At 46.5% G+C, this 15,005-nt stretch overlaps 2 protein-coding genes across 3 annotated transcripts in view; one reads left to right on the forward strand and one right to left on the reverse strand.

Moving 5' to 3' along the window:
- The first annotated feature begins 1,574 nt into the window (after positions 1-1,574).
- Positions 1,575-11,752, forward strand: ARFGAP2 (ADP ribosylation factor GTPase activating protein 2). 2 transcript variants are annotated; one of them, XM_057364883.1, is made up of 17 exons: positions 1,575-2,144; positions 2,388-2,506; positions 3,350-3,422; positions 3,925-4,056; positions 4,144-4,224; positions 5,050-5,152; positions 5,787-5,843; positions 6,392-6,436; positions 7,517-7,569; positions 7,983-8,119; positions 8,652-8,783; positions 9,263-9,391; positions 9,471-9,599; positions 9,973-10,099; positions 10,217-10,307; positions 10,428-10,546; positions 10,977-11,752. In XM_057364883.1, the coding sequence occupies exons 1-17, from the start codon at positions 2,073-2,075 to the stop codon at positions 10,995-10,997; spliced, it is 1,620 nt and encodes a 539-aa protein (XP_057220866.1). In that variant the 5' UTR covers positions 1,575-2,072; the 3' UTR covers positions 10,998-11,752. The 2 variants fall into 2 exon arrangements, with proteins under 2 accessions (XP_057220866.1, XP_057220873.1); XM_057364890.1 differs by lacking the exon at positions 6,392-6,436 and having other exon boundaries at positions 1,576-2,144.
- Positions 11,753-11,807: 55 nt separating this feature from the next.
- The window catches only part of CSTPP1 (centriolar satellite-associated tubulin polyglutamylase complex regulator 1), a 78,986-nt gene continuing 75,788 nt past the window's right edge, over positions 11,808-15,005 (reverse strand). The window contains exons 8-9 of the mRNA XM_057364903.1: positions 14,244-14,307; positions 11,808-13,717 (exon numbers count right to left, since the gene is read on the reverse strand). Of these exons, the coding sequence (XP_057220886.1) occupies positions 13,537-13,717; positions 14,244-14,307 (245 nt within the window). The 3' untranslated portion in view covers positions 11,808-13,536. The remainder of the gene's footprint in view (positions 13,718-14,243; positions 14,308-15,005) is intronic.

Raw genomic sequence — 15,005 nt, forward strand, 5'->3', positions numbered from 1 at the left:
GCTCGTCCTAATGTGCAGCCAGTCCTTATTGTATCCTGACATCAGCTCTCCTGGTATGACTGCCAGGACAGCTGCACCATGAATGGCATCAGGGAACTGAACTTGTTTAAAAATAGCTGGGAGGAAAATGCTATCAGTTACTTTTATCTGAATTGTTTCCCTGGTACATGTTTGTGTAATCCCAGAAATGGCATTTAGGCACCATGAAGGTAGTAGAATAAAACCAAGAGAAACTAGGCACTAGTTAAGTACAAGACTGCTGCCAAGAAGGAGCCCTAGTCAGGCTAGATCAGGCTTCACTCCCCAGCTCAGAAACTCAGAGTTGCTTGAATCAGATGTGTCAGCCAGAAGCCTCTCATCTTACTGTATGTGCTTACCATATCAGGTCTCGCTCTGATCTCAAAGTTAGAGCTTTGCTCATTCCCAGAACACAAGACCCTGCTACACCTGCAAGGGTTTTTCTGCAGGGCTTTTTTTTTTCCTCAACAACTCTGTTTTTCCTGACTGCGTTTCTATGTCCCAATGCTTTATCTCTCTTCCTAAGATCATGGGTCCTAGGTTCCCATTGCAATGAATTCTATTTTCTACCTTAACATCTGTGGATAATGTGRAAATGAGTGAAATGAAAGCCTTTAAATTTAAACTGAAAGTTGTGTTGTTCAGATACTAGAACATTTAATAGTTTCTTTTAGTGACAAGCTACTGCTGCAGAGCAACCTCCTTTCAGAAGTAAGGAAATTGCAGGGTATTCCATCTCTGCAATACCATGCTACTGATTAACTTTTGTTGYTGTCCTTCTGAATCTCATTGCTCTGCAGTCACTTTTTTTTTTTGCTAAAGCATGAAATGGACTATATGCCATTGACTTTAAGTTCACAGCACAACTGCATATTTTCCTATTTTTTTTGCATTATAACGGAATGATTTTCTAGCTGATACCCTACTGCTTCTGGACAGTAATAGAGCACTTAAGGGCCCTGACATCATCTTTGTTCTGAAGTAACAACTTCCCTACCTTGATTACTGTTTCATCCTGCCTTGATTACTGCATAGCCAAGTACTAGCTTCTTGASAGGTCTCTCTTGATTAAATCACAGCTATGAAGATGCTGAAGGATCTTGAAGGGAAAGCCATATGAGGCGTGGCTGAAGTGATCTTTCAGCCTGGAGGAAACTGAGGGGACCTCATCCCTCATCGTGGTCTTCAATATACTCTCRAGGGGAAGCATAGGAGCAGGCACTGATCTCTTCTCTTTATTGACCAGCATCAGGACCCAAGGGACCGGCCTKAAATTGTGTCAGTGGAGATTTATGTTTGATATTAGAAAAAGGTTCTTCACTCGGAGGGTGTTTGGATACTGGAACATGCTCCCCAGGGAAGTGGTAACAGCACCAACCTGACAGAGTTCAAGAGGTGTTTGGTCAATGCTCTTGGGCACATGGTGTGACTCTTGGGGATATCCTGTGCAGGGCCAGGAGCTGGACTCGATGATCTGTGTGGGTCCCTTCCAACTCAGGACAATCGGTGGTTCTGTAAATAATTTCAAATCACCGTTCGTTTGTGCCAGTATAGCAGGCCCGGTGCCCTGAGGTCGGGCTGCTGGAGCAGGTGATGCCTGTAAACGCTGCTCTGAGTTCTTTCCCCGGTAGCAGCTGACCCAAGGCACGAACTGCCTCATTGCTATTCTAAAGAGCCTCTCTCTCGGTCCGGGTCCGCAGCAGGGAGGAGGGGCAGAGATAGAAAGGCTYCCGGACAGCGCCGAGCAGGGCCCTGTGGGACCGCCGTAAGCGCTCCGAGCTCACGGGGGGTTTGGGGCGTGCAACGTCCGATGTGCGCAAGGCGAGGCCGCGAGCCCCGCGAGGCGTCGGGCCGGCAGCCGGCGCAGCGGCCGGGCTGACCCAGACCTAAAGCTGCCCCACAGCTCGGGTCCAGAGGGAAGGAGCGACMTTGCTCCCTTCTCACTGCCAGACCCACGGACGCGCCGGGGGGGCCGGCCCAGCACGGATCGGTCGCGGCGCCGATTGGGCCCGGCCGGCCGCCGTCCCCGCGGGGGTGTCTGGGAAGGAGAGATCATGGCGGCAGAGCCGAGCAAGACGGAGATCCAGACCCTCTTCAAGCGACTCCGGGCAGCGCCGGCCAACAAGGTAGGGGGGAGCAGCCGGGGGCCGTCAGACTCTCCGTGCCGGGCTGTTGGCCTGCGGCCGCGGTCTGCGCTCCTACCGGGCCCCGGCGGGCTCCCGGCCGCGCTGCGGCGGCTGCTGGGGCGGCCGCGTAGGGCCCTTGGGAAGGGCCCGGGCAGAGCGGCCGGGGCCAGCGGGCTGTGGCAGGGGGTGGCGGTACGGCAGAGCCGCCGCCTCAGCCTGGCTCTTCCTCTGCGTTCGCTTTAGTCGTGCTTCGACTGCGGCGCCAAGAACCCGAGCTGGGCCAGTATCACCTACGGGGTCTTCCTGTGCATCGACTGCTCCGGCGTCCACAGGTCCCTGGGCGTGCACCTCAGCTTCATCAGGTGCGTGGCGAACGGGGAGCGCGGCCGCGGTACCGCTTGCAGGCCTGGAGCAGCCAGCCCAGGGACAGAAGCCATATCGCCGAGCGATCACCTCCGGTTTTAGGTGGCTTGCTCGCTGGAGGTTCTGGCTCACTTACATCTCCAAGATGGAGTTTCCAAAGCACCTTAAGTGGAACATCGACATACTGCTTTTGCTAATCTTGCAGAAACGCTGTCTGGACTTCGAATTGTAGGAGCAGAGATGAGAGTGTGTGAATCTTGCCAGTAAAGCAGCAGTGTGGTGTATATACTTTCTCGTAATGCTGAGCAAGGCAGAAAGAGGAATATTGTTTATTCTTTTCGGTATCAACCTAATGTGAAAGATGGTGTTGGCTTTTCAGCCTAGTTCTTGTTTTCAGTACTTGTAAAAAGTAGCATTTTAACAGAACTGTGACCTTTACTTGTTAGGAGAGGAGTAATTGATATGAGACACACTGTGCCCCTTAGCTTTACTTGGATGAATTCTCAGTTGCTTTGTCATGTGTTTTGGCCTAATCTGTGGGGCGGGCTGAATATGAGTCTCTCATGTTGTGGTGAGATCACATGTAGAACAGAAGTTCTTGGCTGTGCTTTCCTAGGTCAAGCTCTGCCCTCTAAACAAACTAGTACAAGTGAGAGATYCTCAAGATTTGGATAAAAGCTGGTCTTTTACCTCACTTTAAAAGTTGAAATTAATTTTTTACAGGAGCAAAGAAGTTACTACTTTGGGATAGTAGTGGGATATCTGACCATTTTAGGCCAGAGCTTGGTTTTGCATTTAGTATGCCTGCTCTTTATTAATTGAAATAATTGGTTCTCACACAGGTCCACAGAGTTGGATTCTAACTGGAACTGGTTCCAGCTGAGATGTATGCAAGTGGGCAGTAATGCCAACGCGGTGAGGAGCCTCTGTAGGCATTTTGCTTGCTTTTCCTCTTGCTAATCCACATCTTGTTTCCTGTCCCTTTCCTTTGTGTGGCTTCCTTGGTACCAACCTGGTCTTAAATGTTTAATGAAGGGAGTCATTTGTCAAGTGTGCTTGGAAGTCAGACTGTGACCTGTGTTGTTTTCTGATGTGCAGAGCTGTMGGGTTTTTTGCACCTCATTTAAATGAGAGGCATACCCTTCTTAAACGTTAGGAATTACCAACACTGGTCAGTTTGAAAGCTCATGCTCAGCACTGTGACTCAGAATCATCCCTCTGTAGAGAAGATGGATTCCRATTTTCATAGGCCTGTGGAGTGAGACTTCTTGTAGAAAGCTGATCAATGAATGGTTGGTTCATGCTGTGTTCTCAATGTATCATCCCCTTCCTCTGGGAAGTTTTCTTTGTTGAGTTTGTTAGTGCTTGCTTGAGTATGATCTAGCAGTCAGGAGACTGAATATTCTTCTCTTTGCAGACTGCTTTCTTCCGTCAGCATGGCTGTACCACCACAGATGCCAATGCTAAATACAACAGTCGAGCTGCCCAGATGTACAGGGAGAAGATCCGGCAGCTGGCAAGTGCTGCCATGGCCAAGTATGGCACTGATGTAAGTCTAAGAGCTCTGAAGTGTTAGATGGGCAGTGCTGGATGAGTCTCGTTGGATGTCTTCCTTTTTTCCCTCTYCTCTCTTTAGTTGCTTATAGATGGACTGAGTGGAGCCCCTGGGCACTCCCCTGACAAGAGTGATGCTGATTTCTTCATGGAGCACACACAGGTAAGAAGAGCTATCTAAACCTGGCAGCCTTAATAGCTCTCCAATAGGCAGCTGTTCAGCCAGGAGGTGTCCCACTTAGCTTGGAAGGACTCTAAATTGTATAATTATTCAGTAGTAACATGGAGGAAGTGAGATTCAGACATCTCTACCTGGGACATAATCACAGATCTGAACAGTCCCTGTAATATCCATGTCTTTTGTTTTTGAGACCATCTTTAACTTCAAGAAATTACTTCTTCAACTTCAGAGTTACCAGCTATGACCTGGAAGTTGCTTTGTGCGCTGTATTAATGCTTAGTTTCTTTGTACAGTTAAAGTAAGAACTAGCTATTACTTCGAACTTCTGGTTTAGAAGAAACTTTTCAGTGCATGGACCCTGGTAAAGTGGATTTGGGCAATTGCACAATGCCAGGCAGACTTTCTCAGGTGCATAGAATAATGTGAGAATTGGCTGTTTGGCAAATAGAGACAGTGGAAGTGGAGATTAATTTTTTCCAGAAAAACTCATTCACACTTTCTCCCAGATTTAAAATAATTTCCTTTAACCTTGGAAGTCCTCACATTAACCAGCTGTAAAATGATTCTGTCATTCCTCCTGGCCTTTTATTCAGCTTAGCTTATTTTTTTTATTATTTTTAAATTTTTGTTTCTGTTAAGAGATTGTGGACTTATCCATATGTTGTCTTCAAGGAAGGCATAGTCTGAAGTTTGAAACAAGTTTCTTTTGGCTTGCCRATGAATACAAGTTACTAAACCTGAAGTAAATTCAGGATTGTTTGGTTCATTCAGCTTCTGCAAATAACTGGAATGAGTATCTCCTTGCAGTCTTCCAGTACCTGGGATGCRGCAGATGCCAGCCAGAATCTTGCAGAGTCTTCTCCAGAGGTGGAAAAAGCAGCAAAGTCATCAGAAGGCAGTGAAGTTTCAAGTGAGTTCTTTGCTGAAAAATTTTTCAGAGAATCTGCCTTAATTTCCAAGTGAATACAGATCTGTACCATTGTTGGAAGGGCTGAACTTTTCCTTGGTTCAGGCCYGAAGGAGTGGAAATTCTGTGCACTCTTATGATGTTTAGTTAAATTACTGGAGACTACTAAAAACACTGCTCCATTTGGAATCAGTTCTTCACTTTTCCTAAAATGCACACAAAACTGTTTTGGGGATTAGTTGCCCCATTTCCCTACTTTCAGATACAATTATTTGTCTAAATACTCTTCTCTATCCCTTGAATTTGGTGGGTCTGAAAATGACATAGGACAGAAAWCTTTCTAGGGTGAATGACAAGGAAACCAAGAACCTTGGGGGCATAGCTGTAATTTGAAACTGCTTTGTATATTTCTCCGGAGTGTTTGCTTTCTTTTACTTAAAAGCACTGCAGGGGAAATAATTTGCTCTGTGGAGATGTGAAGTTGTTGTGCTTGGGAAATTGCATATTTCAAGCTGTAACTTATTTATTTGTTGGGGCAGAGAAGCTAGGAGAGAAGTAGTGGAACTGTGAACATACTGGAAAGAAAAGGGTTGAGAATCAATCTGCTGAATGTTCTCTTTTGGTTTTGTGCCCACAGATGCCAGCCAAGGCCCATCTATTGACTTGTTGAGCACATCTCCTAAAGCACCTCTAGGTAAGTAAGACTCTTCACTCTCAGATCAGTCTTGTTCTTATATCCACTGCTCAGTAGTAAGCTCAATGAAGCTGGAATCAATGARCCAGTTTCCAGAATGTCTAAATGAGCTTATCTCCCTGTGGAGCCAGAACTTAGGATATTCCTGAAGCCCAAAACCAAGCCACAGTTTTCTGCAGGTTTCCTCCCTTGGATGATWGAGTTTAAAGCTGTTGCTTTCTCAAAAGCATATTTTCGTGGTTTTGAGCTTTGGACAAAACTTGGCACTTGCATATTTAGAAGTAGGGTGATCAAGGCCTCATGGCTGTGTTTTGGTTTGTTTCCCCACAGAACCTTTAGAGGAAAATTAATTTTTGGCTTTCAGAGTAATAGGGATTTGTATCTTATTCTACCCTGCCAGTTACTGTCCTGGCTGCAGACARAACATCTAGTTGGAGCTTCTTTCCTTATTGAGAGCATGCCCCTAGCCCACAGTGGGTTCATTCTGGGTGGAAGGCCCGTGTCCTCACGTGTCTGTTCATTCCCCATGTTTTACGTCTCTTCCTCAGACATGTCCATGTATCTGTCAACACAAGGGGCCGCTCCTGCTGGAGGTAACTGGCTAACAGCTGGCCTGCGCTGGCTGCTTGTGACAACTCTGCTTGCCCCTTCTGAGATTCTGCCTTCAATACTAACTTTAGCTTCCTGTGCTTAGAAGGAGAGAACAAGCCAAAGCTTRTATGTGTTATATTGAGATCTAAAGCAAATGTCATACCCGTAAAGAGACCTCATTACCATTTCTGGTAAATGTTTCCTGATAGTATACAAAACCTCAAACACAAACCTGAAATTAAGTGTTAGGAACAACAAGTGAAAAACAGTCTCAGATGGTGTGAATGTTTTGAACCCCCTTATTAAAAAAATTATAAGACTAGAAAAGATAAAGGCTGTCAAGAATGATCTATGGGCTAACAAAAGTCATGTGGCTGTAGAAAATCAGGAGACACACACATGCAGAAGTAAAGCCAAACAAGGGCAATAAAAGATTTTGGAGTTACCTATAGGAAGCTGGAAGATGTTTTGGGCAGTCCTTCTCTGCTTTGTTCTTACACTTTTCCCCAGACATCTGCTGCTTGGCTGGCCTTTGTCTGGTTTTACAAGTKTGGCATGCCCTCAAGAGTGACAAGTGCAAGGTATTGGGGAACCTGTTGCTTTTAGAGCTTGCTGCACTTTAGGTCCGTTTTTGTTGATATGTTTATGTAAATAGGGTCCTTGCTGTTTTGTCCAAAAGGCATGGATGAGGCACTGAACTTCACATGCCTCTGAAGCTGTGTTTTCTTGAATTTGTGTATGGAATAAACCTAGTATTTCTCTTAACTACCCTGATCCCTACTGGGTGGGRTCACCTATTGCATAACACTCAGAGGAGCTACTCACAGTTTTTAATTCAATTGTAAYTTTCTCCAGAAATGGACAGAATCCTTCTTTTGGCCACCAGTCTGCAACTGTGGAGCTTCTAATTGGCATCTTTCTTGCCTGGATGAAATCACCCAGGCTTCTGATGTAAAGCTGCATGGTGTGCCCTGGATACTATAGCAGCTGGACTCTGGTGGATGTTCATGCGGGGTGCTGTCTAATTTTGGCCTCTTAAATTAATTCACTTCTGCTTATTTGCTGCTTCCCTCCTCTTGCAGAACTTAAATCCTCCCTCATTGGAAAGAAGAAGCCAGGAGCTGCCAAAAAAGGGGTATGTCTTGGGCTCTTTTTTGGAGGGGATGTWAAGCATGTCTTGCATTTCTGCTGATCCTTCCCCTGATGCTTGCTTTCTGCCCTTAACAAAGCTGTTTGACAAAGCTGTAGAGATCTGTTTTGGGGAAAGGAGATCTTAAGCAGCCTGCATATTACTACCAAAAAAATTAGGTTTTGGATCATTACTGATTGTGGTCTGAAGCATATGTGGCTGATCTCCAAGTGCTGGCCTCTGGTGGGTGTTAACTCTTGGGTGTTCTTCTCTACTGGGTTGCAAGCTCTTTTGGGTCTGCAGGTTGTGACTACACAGGTAGACCGAAGGCCTGATTGGTGCAACAAGAAGTAGGRTTCAGGTTTTCTTCTGCAATGAACAGTATAGGATGAAGAATTCACAGGTTTTTGTTTTTCAAGTTGGGTGCAAAAAAAGGTCTTGGAGCCCAGAAAGTAAGCAGCCAGAGCTTCAGTGAGATTGAACGGCAAGCCCAGGTGGCAGAACAGCTGAGGGAGCAGCAGGCAGTGGAGTCCAGGAAACAAGCTGAGGAGTCCATGTAAGTGTCCTGTTTGGGATGAGTACGTTGCATGCATAGGACAGAAGTTGTGTGAGGTWAATGCTGTTCATCCTGGGATCACCAAATACACCTACAGAACATACTGCATGAGAGGATGAACAGTAGCTGCCAATATGGCCCTTGCAGAAGGGCACAAGTTACACTGCTGTATTTTTTTCAAATTAGTATTCCTGATAGAGTTTAGGGAGCAGATACTTCTGCATTGTGTGGACAAGATTGAAAAAGGCAAAGGCTGAACTGGATGGGTCATTCTAGGTGCAGAGGGGGAGGGGGAGAAGATGGACACTGATGCATACATTAAGGAAATCATGGTTAGCCAATGAAGAATTGAATCCCAATGGAGGTGAGATGGCAAAACAAGCAGTAGCTTCTTTGCAAGGATTTTTGGCAGAGCTGTTGTGAAAATGGCTGTTTTGAAGGGTGGTTGGGGTTACTTTACCACTTGTTCCTTTATACCGTGGGCTGGTAAAGAGGGTAATGAGCTGGTAYCCACCATGGCTCTTTCCCTTAGAGTCACCTCAATGCGACTGGCTTATCAGGAACTGCAGCTTGATCGGAAGAAGGAAGAGAAGAAACTCCAGAACCTTGAAGGGAAGAAACGTGAACAAGCAGAGAGGCTGGGCATGGGATTGGTGTCCAGAAGGTACTTGGCTGTGGATGGCATAGGACAGACAGGTGTCTTGGAAGTACCCTGCTCTGGAAAAGCTGCCTGAAGGCAATAGTTTGCTCTTGTAACAGATAAGGAGATGAGTTAAAGTGGTCATATGTTGGTTTTCAAGCAATTGAAAGTGCTTCAGGCCGCAGAAGGAATAGGCACTCTGTTCAAAGGTTCTGGTTCTCATTTGAGATTTTCCACAGATATGTGTGGCCTGTCAGGGTCTGGCACTAGAGCCTTGCTGCTTGACAGGTGTCCCCCTGCAGAATTCTTCCTTTAAAAAGGTAGCTCAAGATTTATGAAGGAGCATAGATAAGTGGTGAAGGGGGCTGACATCCTACAACTCTCCCTCAAAACTTGTGTCACCTGCCTGGCCGGCAAAGGCCAGATTCAGTTTTGAAGCAGGCTGATTGTAGGGACTGGGTGCTCTCAGMCCATCACACCTGACTGCCTGTTTGTTGTGCTAGTTCTATTTCACACTCGGTGATGTCTGAGATGCAAGTAATTGAGCAGGAGACGCCRCTGGTAGCAAAAACTTCCCGCTCCCAATTGGACTTGTTTGAAGATGGTGGAAGCTTCACATCTGGACCCCCCAAGTAAGACTTACCTTCAGTGTAGTCTTGGCTTGTTACTGAATTTCATGTCTGGCCTAAATGACCTATTTTTGGTACCTAGGTACAAATACAGTCCCTTCTCATTCGAAGATACATTTGGCTCACGATGGGAAACTGACTCTTCATGGGGTATGGACAAAGAGGAGGAACCAGAGGTGACCGTTTCCAGTATTCGGCCAGTTTCAGAGAGGTAAAGTGCTGGCCAACTGCTATTGTACGTTGCATCCCTTGTGTAGGGGACAAAGGATAAGTGTGGGAGCTGTGGTATTGATGYTGCCGTGTTACAGCAGGAGCCTTGTGCTGCAGAAAATAACTTGCACAKACAAGCCCAAGAAAAAGGGCCTTGAGTGAAAGGACCTTGGGCACTTCTTTGCCTGTCAGGTCTGAAAGTTTATATATCCATCAAGTGCTGACTGTYCTGATGTGGGGAGAGGAGAGCCCCAATGGTAGCTAACACTAAATGATGTCTTGCTTTCCTTTGATTAGGTGAGGTCTGAGACAGAAGTCTGATTCATTACTGTATTGGTGAACGTAATCTGAGATGATTCCTTTTGTTTCCTCAGACCCACCAGCAGGCGGGAGATTGAGAACAGGCCATCCATGGTGGAATCCAATGAAGCTCGGCAGAAGTTTGCAGGGGCTAAAGCTATCTCTTCAGATATGTTTTTCGGAAGGGAGGCAGATGCTGAGGTAGATGCATTCTGCAATGCTTACACTGGTACAGCTCTGGCTTTACCTCCTCCTGCTTGCTCAAGTCCTACTTTGTTCCCTTCCTAAATAACCTTTTTGTTTTGTTTCGTGCTGCAGTATGAAGCCAGATCCCGACTGCAGCARCTCTCGGGCAGCAGTGCGATCAGCTCTGCAGATCTGTTTGGAGAGGCAGACAATGTGCACTCAGGTTTGTTAGCACTCAGTGGCTTGAGAAAGGGGGCAGTTTTGGAACAGCTAGACTGGAAAGGAGATCAGAGTGCTTTCTGGAGCTGAGGGACTCTGGGCTAACTCCTCCTYGTTCTTGTAGGTGGCGTGTCTATTGGAAATGTCCTGCCTGCAGCTGACATTGCACAGTTCAAGCAAGGAGTGAAATCAGTTGCTGGCAAGATGGCTGTCCTGGCCAATGGGGTGATGAACTCCCTCCAGGTGAGGTTACACTATGGTATCTTCAGAAAGACTGTTGTCATGYGCAGGGACATTCACCATAACGTGGCTCCCACTGGAATTACCACTATCTTCTCAAATTATGTGGAAGGTCCCAGGTAGACAGACAGCTGTCTTTTTATAGCTGACGACTATAGTACAATAGCTGAGCAATTCCAGGTGGCCAGTGAGCTCTGCTTGGCCAGCCTTTACCCTTATGCTGCACAGGACACCTTGTTATGTCAGATACACCTTTTCCCATAAATTCCAGGCAGAATTTAACAAGTCAAGGTCATTTTATTTTCTGCCTTTGTCCTGTCTAGGTAACCTCACACTGCATTAAAATACCARCCCCCACCAATTTCTAGTTATCTGTCTCTGGATTTTTCATGAAGATGTTGTAGCAAAGTGTCTCTGTCTGTTTCCTCCTCAGGATCGCTATGGTTCATATTGATGACCCAGGGACTGCAACTCAAAGGAAAGCCAGCAAGAGGCACTGATTGCCACCTTTGCCTGGAGTAAACTCCGCAGGATTGTCTTATTTGTCTGGGTTGGGTGGGGAGGGGAGAAGGTAAGCGGAGGGGGTCAGGATATGGCTGTGCCCAGGATGCTTTCTGAATATCTCTGGATTCCACTCTATTAAAATTCAGTGTGCCCTCATACCCACTGCTATCTGCTAGCCAGTGGAGACAGGCCTTCTTACAGGGTTAACCTCATTGCTCTAAAAGATATGACAGGAACTCCTGGGCTGCCCTCATCAATGCTCCTGTCCTTCTTTGGCCCATACCTTAGCTCACCAAGTGAGGAAAGGGGAATGCTATTTTTCTGAACATCATGTGACATGACTGTTTTTTGTTCTGATCACTGCTCCCAATCCATGGTGCTGTGGAGTCCTTTGTATTTGCAGGGTTTGCCTTTTACCGTGATCTAGTCCTTTTTACTGTCTTCTAAACCAGCATATGTGAATGCGGGAGAAAAAAAAATCAAAGCAAAGATTATTTTTTTAGCTTCTAATTACATCATCAACAAAAAAGGCCCAGCTAAAAAAGTAAAGAAATTTAYTGGATCCCTGGTTATTTCGTTGCCCAGCTTTGGATCAGGTCAAAGTACTGAGCCTCTGACGTAACCATGAGGTGCAGCAATGAGGACTGTCTTTTAGTCCTGTTCAGCTTGGTCTCTGGTTTTWACAAGAGTGTGTTTTTTCTCTTCCTTGGACTATGGTGTTTAGGACTAGGTAGTAAGAAAAAGGGTGGGAAAGGGCTGGTTACACACTAGTATGTGTGTAACTGGGCTGGGGCTGTTTGTTCTGGAGCCTTCTGTTTTAGACTGGGAAGAGGCTTGCAAGGGCATTGCTCTCCTGTCCAGCTGCAGGGCTGTGGTAGCTGCAGGTGGGAGGGRAGGGGTTACTTGGCCTTTCTGTGCTGATTTATCACTGCGGTGGGGGGCGGGTCGAGTCTTCCTTGTCCCTGTGCCCTCSGTGTCACAATGCCCAGGCGGGCCGCGAATGGTGGTGCAGCTGCAGGGTAAGCGCTCCTAGTGGCGGTCGGGGCATGGCCGCAAGTGCCACCCTGGCACTCGGGGTTGGGGCTGGCGTCTTCCCCGGCCGAGGCGCAGGGCTGGAGGCGCCCTGGAAGGCGGCAGGAGCCCTGCGCTGGTCCTGCCCACCAGATACCACTCCCCCTGAGGAGGARCTCAGAAGACACGAAGACCCAAACAGCAGAGGCCTGACACAGCGTGCTTTATTGCCAGGCTGTTGCAGCCACTCACCAAGCTGGGAGGGAATGCACAGATCATAAATAATTTAAAATAAATAAATAACACTACTGGCACCCTGGTACAAGCTTTGGGTTACCAGCTCCTGGTGGCCCATGCTGCAGCACTTCAGGACCAGGAGGAGCAAGGAGGCTCCGGAGAAGCATGAAAAAGCAAAGTTTCCCAGGAAATAACTAATTTCTGCAAGCTGGGGCACAGGAGCTGGGATAGACAAAGTGTTCATGTCCGTGGAGGTGAATTTGAATTAGGTGCCATTAATGCAATGTGATGCTACTTATTTTTGCAGTTGTAATGGCTATACTGCTGCTACAATATTTACAAAAAAACGCAACTGATCTCATTTGAGAACTGTATCGTTTTCTCTTAGTCCTTCTGCCCATCCAATCCCAACAGGTGCTCTACATCTTTGCAAGCCATACCACCTGTATTCTTTAATACCAAAGAATTTAAAGACCCTCTCTTCCAAATCCTCTGAAATTCACTTTTCCAAATGACTGTAATACGCTGTTGTAGGGAGGGGGAGACCTCACAGAAGGAAGCACTCAGTACAGCAGCAGAGCCACAGCACCATGCAGTAKTTACTGCAATCTAGCTTATTTGCTGTATTTGCTTTGGCAAATCTTGGCCACATGGAGGAGAAAGTACAAAGCAGAGACAGGTTGCCTGGCAATATCTAAGCTGCCTTTTTTTAGGAATTTCAGGTATTTCCTTACCTTTGATCATATGCAGGTACAGTTTTACTGGGAATAATAATGGAACACAAGTGCAGTGGTGATTTAATCACTGTTATCTGGGCCAAATCTAAACAACTACACAACAAAACACTGGCAAGCAGCCTGCACTAGTGCTCCCACTGCTTCAGCACCTGCGGAACTGCAGAACTGGGAGAGAGCGCCCCAATGAGAGCTTACCCGGCTGTTTCCAAGTGGTGGCAGAGCTGGCGGCTGCTGGCTTGCCTTGCCTGCCAGCAGAGGGAAGCACAACTCTAGCTGTAAATGGCTTCTGCAGAGGAGCTATTTCTGCACGGATTTGGAGCTAAGAAACAGGCAAGTTGTTCATGGGAAACGATGGGTGCACCCGGCACTGGGATTAGCACAGCCACACAGACACTGGTGATGTAGACAGAACCTACTGCAGAGAAGATGCTCTGGGAGGAGGTGCTGTTCCTCCAGTGGGTTCTGGAGAAACCAAGATGGGAATGGTGCCCACCCTCACAACCTTCAGTTTTCAGAGGAGTCTGTCTCTTCATTGGAGCCTTCACTCTCAGCATCCATTTTTCGACGATGGTGCAAAGGTTTCCAGGGTGAGTTAATCCTGGGTGARTTACGAATGGGCATATTAGCTGTGTCTGCACTGGAGCTGGCAGGACCGGAGACAGAAAGGCCTGAAACCTGAGCTACCCTGAAAGAGAAAAGACAAATGCTAGGCAGCATGATGCATAAACTTTTACTGCAGCACTCTTGGAGTGAGCCTRGGAGGAAGACTTAAAATGAACACAGGGATGGAAAGATGTTCTTGGCACAGAAGGGAAACACCTTGCACATGAGGTACTTCCCAGACTCACTGTGTTAATCTTATTACACACAGATGACAAGCTTTAACTTGTCATCTGGGGTGAGCTCATGTCTTCCAATACTYCTGTTTTTCACCATCCAAACAAAATTGCCCTGTTCATTAGAAACTGCTGCTTCCTCTAGATTCCTCTTTSAGTCACACTCTTCCCCTCTGTTTCTGAAGACTTGTGTAAGGATTTTGTTAAATGCACTGAGGCACCACAAAGAAAGAAGCCCTTCCTGTTCAGGCTGCTCTTTTAGCTCCTCTGTTGTTTCATAGTAGAGCAGAGGAATAGGACAGTACTTCATTACACTCTTCTTGAACATGCTACCTTTAATCTGTTTTATCTTCTAGTTTAAGCAATTCCACTTACAATTTCTCAAGTTCCTGATCCATGGCAGGGTCCAGAAACAAGTCTCCTTTATCTGGCAGAATTCCTGGGGGAAAAAAAAATAACAAACAACAAAAGTATCAGAGCAGAGTTAGGCTATTCATTCTTCAAGGAAAGTGTTTAAGCTGTAACAGCATCCAAAATCTGGCCTGCAAGACACAGAAAACTTTTCCTTATACCGATTGGAGAAATGGACACTGAATGTTGAGAATCATAAAYAAAGTATGAGGATCCATTTTGTGTCTTTCACACATGCTGTAGTTGAGCTCAGACTAAATGGGAGGCAGCCTCAGTAGYCACGCATCCTACAACCCTAAGGATTGGGTTTTCATTCACTGTACAAAATTACTGAGTCCTGACTGTCAGGGAGATGGCAGTCTGTCAGCTTGGGCCACTGCTCATTGCCCACTATAGTCCCCAGTTGCAGATCCTACAAGAGATTTGGTGTAGTCAGTGCTACAGCCTGAAATGTGCGATATACCAGCCAGGGAGATTTATATTTTTGTGACACCTGCCTTTCTTGTGCACTGAGCTTGGGGATAAAACACTCCACAGATTTAGGGCTTTTGCTTTCCTTGCAACTCAGGAAAGTCRGTCCTGACTCTCGTGCACATTGTCCACAGGAGTTAAGTGTGGATGAACTGTGCTCTGGCATTGCTTGCTGTCTGGTGTGAGTATGAAAGGCTGGGCCAGTACTTGGGTACCCTCAGCATAAGATCACATCATACTCCTTTTCACATTAGA

The sequence above is a fragment of the Malurus melanocephalus genome, unplaced genomic scaffold (assembly GCF_030028575.1).
Source record: "Malurus melanocephalus ecotype Western Australia unplaced genomic scaffold, MMel_1.1 scaffold_2, whole genome shotgun sequence".
Classification (NCBI taxonomy): Eukaryota; Metazoa; Chordata; class Aves; order Passeriformes; family Maluridae; genus Malurus; species Malurus melanocephalus.